At 36.7% G+C, this 8,138-nt stretch overlaps 1 protein-coding gene across 1 annotated transcript; it reads left to right on the top strand.

Annotated features, from left to right (window-relative positions):
* Positions 1–7,044: 7,044 nt before the first annotated feature.
* Positions 7,045–7,523, top strand: LOC109208622. Its single transcript, XM_019371751.1, has one exon. It carries the CDS (start codon positions 7,130–7,132, stop codon positions 7,334–7,336), a length of 207 nt encoding a protein of 68 aa, XP_019227296.1. The 5' UTR covers positions 7,045–7,129; the 3' UTR covers positions 7,337–7,523.
* The last annotated feature ends 615 nt before the right edge of the window (positions 7,524–8,138 follow it).

The following is an 8,138-nucleotide window of genomic DNA, read 5'->3' on the forward strand; positions in this document are numbered from 1 at the left end:
TTATTTTTTATAATTTTGTTTTTTATTTTAAAATTATTTTAAAACTCCAACTTGAAACTACTTCTCGATTTGAATTGGCAATTTTTCTTTTCTTTTTTCATTTTTTCATAGGTTAATTTTTTTTTTGATTTCTTTTTTAAAATAATTAAAAAACTCAAACTTGAAACTACTCCCACCCAATTTGAATGGGTAGTTATTTTTTATATATTTATTTTTTCCTGTTTTTTTATTATATTTAATTATAAGATATCTATATTTATTAAATCCAAATAAAATAACCAATTAATATATATATATATATATATATATATATATATGTGTGTGTGTGTGTGTGTGTGTGTGTGTGTGTGTGTGTGTGTGTGTGTGTGTGTTAGTTATTTATTTTATTTTATTATTTTCGTTTTTCATATGTATATTATATATAAATAGATTTTTCATTTATTTATTAAATCCAATTAAAGTAACCAATAATATATATATATATATATATATATATATATATATATCTGTGTGTGTGTGTGTGTGTGTTAGTTTTTTATTTTATTTTATTATTTTCGTTTTTTATATGTATATTATATATAAATAGATTTTTTATTTTTTTATTTTAAAATAATTTTAAAACTCCAATTTGAAACTACTCCCCAATTGAATTGGTAATATTTTTCATTTTTTTATTTTAAAATAATTTTAAAACTCCAATTTGAAACTACTCCCCAATTTGAATTGGTAATTCATTATTTTTTTAATTTCGCTTTTTATTTTAAAATAATTTAAAAACTCAAACTTAAAAATACTCCCGCCCAATTTGAATGGGTAGTTATTTTATATATATTTATTTTTCGTGTTTTTATTATATTTAATTATAAGATATCTATATTTATTAATCCAAATAAAGTAACCAATTAATATATATGGTAGTTTTTTATTGTATTNAACCCTTCTGGGACCTGAGCTGGGCCCACTGGCGCTGCTGGGGCTGGGGCCGGAACCTCCTCGTCAAAACCGACCTGGGGCTCCGCCGCTGGTGCTGCTGCTCGGGGCTGAGCTCTGCCCCTACCTCGGCCTCTAGCACAGCCTCGTCCTCTGCCCCTAGCGGGAGGTTCCTGGGGCTCGGACTGCTGGTCTGAAGATGAGGAAGCGCGTGTTCTCGCCATTCTGCGAGGAAATAGAGTAGAAGTTCAATTAGCATTGAGACACCAAACCGCACGACAAGAAAGAACAAAGGGGAGATCTTTCCTAACTTGGCAGCCTCTTGGGGATAAGTACAGACATCTCCGTACCGATCCCTCAGACTCTACTAAGCTTGTTCCTGAGTTGTGAGACCTATGTAACCTAGAGCTCTGATACCAACTTGTCACAACCCGGATTTCCCACCATCGGGAGTCGTTATGGCGCCTACTAACGGAGCTAGGCAAGCCAACTTAATTAACAAATTCATTAAACACTTGTTCCCTTTTGACAATTAACGGCATTAAATAAAGGCGACGGAACTAAAATCATAAGCGGAAGACTTAAATGTAGATAGATGATCAATAATACAGAAGTTCCACACATATATCTCTACCCCGGGACTGGAGTCACATACTCATGAACATCTAAGGAGTTCTACATACAAGGTCTGAAAGAAACATAATCTGTTTATCTCAGGTACAATGAGATGACAACCGAAATGTAAAGATAGAAGGGAGACGCCAGGCCTGCGGACGCCTGCAAGGTACCTCGGGTCTCTCTCTGGACTGAAGGTGCGCCCCCGTGCTAATGCTGCTGCTGCTGCTGCTCAAAACCTGGACCTGTGCAAAAATGCACAGAGTGTAGCATCAGAACAACCGACCCCATGTGCTGGTAAGTGTCTAGCCTAACCCCGGCGAAGTAGTGACGAGGCTAGACTGGACACCACATAAACCTGTGCAGTTATAAATATACAACGGAAACAAGATACCAAACAACTGGAAACATGGGAGGGGGAAACATGCTGTGGGGGGATAACAACAGTAACAGTAAATCCGAAGTAATCAATCTAGGTGCAACTTACAATTTAAAGCAAACAAGAAACTAATACCGACACTAAACACATTTGCATCAATAACTGTTGTGGCGCGCAACCCAATCCACAATTATCACTGTTGCGGCGTGCAACCTGATCCACAATTATAACACTGTTGCGGCGTGCAACCCGACCCAATGACTAATTGTAGCTTTTTCATCAATATATGCTAAACAAATCCAACCCAATGACTAATTGTAGCTTTTTCATCAATTTACCCCAAAAGGTCAAAAATGCCCCCGGACCCACATGGTCAAAACCCGAGGTTCGAACCAAAACCCGTTTACCCATTCCCCCAAGAACTCAAATATGTAAGTTATTTTGGAATCGGACCCCGAATTGAGGTCCAAAACCCCCAATTTTAGAAAACCTAGGTTCTACCCTAAATTCCCAAGTTCCCCATTAAAATCTTTGTTTTGAAGTTGAAATTATGTTTAAGGATGTTAAGGAGTAAAGAAAAATCAGTTAGAAAACACTTACCAATCGTTTTGAAGAAGTAGAATCGTTTGGAAAATCGCCTCTTATGTTTTGGGTTTTGAAAAAGTGAAGAAATGTTTGAAAATCCCGATTTTATATACTGTGCTGAAGGCTGGCGCGGACCGCATAAAAATGCACCGCGACCGCGCCGAGGGAGGGAAGAAAAATGACTCTCTGAACCTACCCAGCGCAGACCGCACTGATTTGGTGCGCGGCCGCGCTGGTTGACCTAGAACTCACTGGCCCTCTGAACCTAGCCACGCGGACCGCGCAAGGAAGCACCGCGGCCGCGCGGCTTCCAGCGCGGACCGCGCGGAAATGACCGCGGCCGCGCTGGGGGCCTGCAACCCCTGAACCTACAACCATCTGTTATTTTTTTTCTAGCCTAAGACCTCCCGGGACCTACTCAAAACTCCCCCGAGCCCTCGGGGCTCCCAACCGAACATACATATAAACTCAAAAACATCCTACGGACTCATCTGTGCGATCAAATCGCCCAAACAACATCATAAGCATCAAATTAGGCCTCAAGGCCCAGGATTTCCTTCCAATTTTCATAAAACATCAAGTTTACTGCTTCAAGCTCAAAACACGTCAAATGACGTCCAAATCTTACCAAACTTTACAGCAATTGCTTAAATCATATTTAAGACTTGTGCCGGGCGTCGGAACCAAAATACGAGCCCGACAGCACAGTCTTCAAAACAAGTAACACTTTCAAATTCTTTAATTATTTTTCAGAAAACAATTTCACTCTAAAATTCATTTCTCGGACTTGGGACCTCGAAATTTGATTCCGGGCACACACTCAAGTCCCAAAATTTCCTACGGACCCTCCGGGACCGTCGAATCACGAGTCCGGGTCCGTTTGCCCAAAATGTTGACCGAAGTCAAACTCGATCAATTAAATACCAAGATTTAACAATTTTTCTCACAACTTTCATATTTAAACTTTTCCGGCTACGCGCCCGGACTACGCACACAACTCGAGGCAACCCCACATGAGGTTTCCAGGGCCTCAGAAGTACAGAGGGAGTAGGAATACAGGTGATGACCCTTTGGGTCGTCACACATATTAAGCTTTGTTGGCTACAAATATGTTTCAGAATTGTATTAGTATTTCCGCACTTTGATTTATATCATCCACACTTTCAGTATATCAGCATGTGTTAGTTTATCTTCCGCATTTCAGTATGTTATGATACCACATGTTGATTCAGCCAGCCAGTTGGTTTGCTCGATCACATGTAGTCAGGCACCAAGTGTCGTGTTACGTCTAGGCCCAGGTTCGGGGCGTGACACATTACCCATTGCATGATGATGACCATAGTTCACAGGCATGACTGTATTGGCATGTGCCGAGAGGCACTGTTAGCATATAAAGGCATGGAGTAACCAGGTTCTATCATTGCATTGTGTGCACTAGCTCCCCCTTTCTTTTTGAACTTATAGTTAGAGGAATACCCTATTATTTTGTAAAAATTCTCCTTACTATGACCTTTTATTTTGCAAAACTCACACTGAACATTATAGTTCTTTTTAAACTTTGAATTAGGGTTGGACTTATCACTATAGAGTGTTGTAGAGTCATATGTATTTGCATTCACTGTAGGAGGGGGACCTAACACACCAGCAGAGGCAGCTACAACTCTTTGGCTTTCATCACTCATGAGCATTGCATAAGCTTGATTTACTGTTGGTAATGGCTTCATCATAAGAATTTGACTACGAGCATGTGAGTTAGAATATTCATTTAGGCCCATTAGAAACTGATATACCTTTTGTTTTCGTAGAAGCACAATAAACTCCTTTGTTTTGACACAATTACATCCAGGAGTAGGTATTACAGACTAAGATTCATCCCAGAGATCTTCAAGCTTTGAATAATAGACAGAGATAGATGAGGTACCTTGACCCAGAGTGGTTATTTTCTTGTGTAAATTGTAGCAACGAGTGTCATTCACCTTATCAAACCGCTCCTGCAGATCTAGCCACACTGTTTACGCACTGGTAGCATATGCTATACCACTAATTAGTGAGGGAGCAACTGAATTCATCAACCATGACAGTACGATTGCATTACAAATTTTCCACTAATACCAATACTTCTCACGAAATCTCTCCTTTGGCCACCTGCCATCAACAATTCTCAGTTTATTGCGGCCAAGTAGAGCAATTTGCATAGATCAATGCCATAAGGAGTAATTATCAGTTCCAGTCAACTGAAATAAAATCAAGGAAATGTCGCTTGTATCACTAGGAGCAAGGTATATAGGATGAGTAACAGCTACTATAACACTTTCCCCAAATTCATCGTCTGATGATGTATGCGACACATTCTCAGTTGTGATAGTTGCATTTTCATGTTCCAAATCATCAATCGCCATTGTTGACTAGTTTGAAGGTTTTAACCAAAAAAACTGAAGTCACAATTGACTCAAATTTAGAGAATAGTAACTGAAATTAGAACAGAGAAGAAGATTAGGATCGATTTTTAAGCTACAATTTAGAGCTTAAAGCTTTGATACCATGCTGAAGTTTAGAGATTGAGTGCACCAGAATACCCTAGCTGCGAGGGAGAAGAGAGAAGAAGAAAGGGAAAGAGTAAATGAATGAAACAGTAAACTTTCATTCTATTTGTTTCAGTCTTTGCATTGATGTATATATACAAGTAGCTTAGTACAATGTAACTAACTAACAAATCAATCACTTACACCATTAACCACTAACAGACTAACTAATTCGGGTATGCATAAATAGACTAAACTACCCTCATGCTTAAGTTATTCCTCTTTCCTCAACATGGACCACCCCACTTTTTTTTTTTTACGGAAAAGGGCTAAAACTGCCCCTAGCTTATTTGATTTGGTATAAAAATATTCTCCGTCCACCTATTGAGCCAAAAATGTCCCTACCGTTATATTTGTGGCTCACTTAAGCCCTTATTAACTGACAGATTTATTTGAAAAATATTTTTAATTAATATCCACGTATCACTGTCGCATTGGTCTAAACTTAAATCTTTACTAATTTTTTTCTAAAAAATAACACCCACTATGGTTTCTTCAAACTCCCCCAAAAAAAGGACATGTCCCATTGCCAACTCCCCCTTTCTTCTCCAATCTCCATAAAATTGAATCAGAGGAGGAGATAATCAATTTTTTTTCTCATACCCATTTTATACCTATTTGATTTTATTTAATGAATCCTTCGTAAGTCAAAATCCCAATTTTATTTTCATACCCATTTCATTTCATTCTCAAAACTCAACAATTTCTTGTTTTAATTGTTACTTTTCTTGTTGTTATGGTGGCGCAAATTCTTCCATTTGCAGAATCTAAACGATGAAGAAGTTACATTGTCTTTTAAAATCGGGTTTGGATTAATAGAGTTTAAAATTGGGACGGGTAAATCAATACACCAACTTATGATAGTTTTTACTTTTTAATTCAGAATCGCTTATGCCAATGAGACGGTAACACATGGATATTCATTAAATTCCGTTAATAATAAGGAATAATTTAGCTATTAACATAACGATGGGAGTATTTTTGGCTCAATAAGTGGATGAAGATCATTTTTATACCAAATCGAATAGTCTAGTGATATTTTTGGCCATTTTCCATTTTTTTTTTATCATAGAAAGAAAAAGACCGATTAAACATGGAGCTGTCCAACTGGAGTTTAAATTAAAAACACGGCCTGCATTAAACACAAGAATAGAATCATCCCAACTGTACAATGGACATGTGGCAGTTACCCATACCTTAATTAGGAACGTATAGCAGGTTTCCTTCTTCAAGTACATGAATCATATAACAAGGAATTCAACTTTATTTTCAAATGCAATAATGATATGCAGAATTCTTACACATTGTCAATATAATTTAAAAACCTACTGCTTGTCTTATCTTTTAGGTTAATAATCACTTATATGACAAAGTTAGTGCTTTTACCCAATTTATGTGATGCAATTCGGATTTTAAAATCGAGTCAAACGTGTTTTTCTTATCGCAATTTTTTAATATATCTTTTATATAATTTAAATTATCAAAATACTGTAATTTGTAATACTTTTTATGTACTTTTACAAATATGTAATTTTTTCTAAAAAACATAAAAGATTTTATATCGAAATTAATTCATAGTCAACACTAGGAAATTTGACTCTTAACATCCAAATAAATAATCACATAAATTGGGAGAAAGAAAATATTACCGATAAGTATCTTCTAAGTGATTGGTAATGCAAAATTCATTTACACTATGAATTAAAAAATCTAAAGCCCACACCATATTCAAGAGTTCCCACGCGTGGCAATGGTTGGAAGCTGAACTTGGACGTGAAAAACTAGTTTAATTAATAACACCTTTGCCCTTTCCACGCGGACCACACCACCCCCATATCCTAGGCGGTTTCGTGGCCCCTCGAAATTTAATCTCAAAGGATCAAATGCCATGTACTACTACGTACTAGTATAGTATATAATAGCCAACATACCACTCTTTCGGATCATCTCACTCAAACAACAAAGAACCCTTCCTTAAATTCTGTACTCTTAATTCGAGTCTGAAAAGTACGTACGCGGGTCAGTTACGTACAATATAATGGTGTGTTTTTGCTTTTTGGTGGATCAGAAGAGGATGATGAGGCAGAGTAAGCCAGTAGCTGGTTCGTGTTCGCGTTGCGGCCATGGCGCTCAAGTTGCTGAAATGACAACTGCTACCAGATTTTGTTACGTTCCCTTTTACTGGAAGTCTTGGAAAGCTATTATCTGTTGTTTCTGTGGTGCCGTTCTCAAGTCTTACAGATAAAATCATCCGTTTCTCTATCTTTTTGACTGTACTAGTATATGTAATTAAGTTATGTATTTTGTGCGTTCCCCTTAACTGATCGAATTAGCAAATGGAAGTAGAGAGATATAATCTATATCTATATATAGAAGAGGGAATGAGAAAGCTGATGTGGCACATCCCAAATACCAGCATTCCTATTTATTTTTTTGCTCTTCTCTTTATTTATTTTTTCATTTATTTAACTTTAGTAAGTGCAAAACTGAAACATCACTTCTTTACTTCTCTCTCTGGCGGCTTTTATGAACCAAGGTAACGTTTCAGTTACTCATTATCAAGATCCATAGTGACTAATTAACCAGAATTAAAACACATCAAAATTTGAAAAGCCCTAACACTTGATAAATTGGAGGCTATAAAACTGATATTACAACGTGTTTCCTTTTGAATATTCCGATTTGAGTTCTTCATTTCAATCAACCAACTTCCGAGATTAGAAACTAAAGCTTTTAATTTATCCGCTTAATCAGTTGCTTTCTCATATAAGGGCATATGAATTTTTTTCATTATACAAAGCTTCGAAATACAAGATGTCGGCAAAAATTGATGAAACTATCCATTTGCTAGAACAAAGAAATGCTCACGACGAATTTCTGGTTATGAACGAACTCTTCACTAAGGTATTCTATACGTTTGTGATAGTCTATTTTTAATCTCTCTGTAATTTTGACTTGTGGGGCTTTTCGTTTCTTTGTTTCCATATTTAAAGCTTTACGTAATTTTTTTTAAATTTTTTACACTTTCTTTTTAACTCAAAGCAAAA

Source organism: Nicotiana attenuata, unplaced genomic scaffold (assembly GCF_001879085.1).
Source record: "Nicotiana attenuata strain UT unplaced genomic scaffold, NIATTr2, whole genome shotgun sequence".
NCBI lineage: Eukaryota > Viridiplantae > Streptophyta > Magnoliopsida > Solanales > Solanaceae > Nicotiana > Nicotiana attenuata.

Excerpts from the sequence above, each read along its gene's own strand:
- LOC109208622 (XM_019371751.1), top strand. The coding sequence starts at position 7,130 with ATGGTGTGTTTTTGCTTTTTGGTGGATCAGAAGAGGATGATGAGGCAG.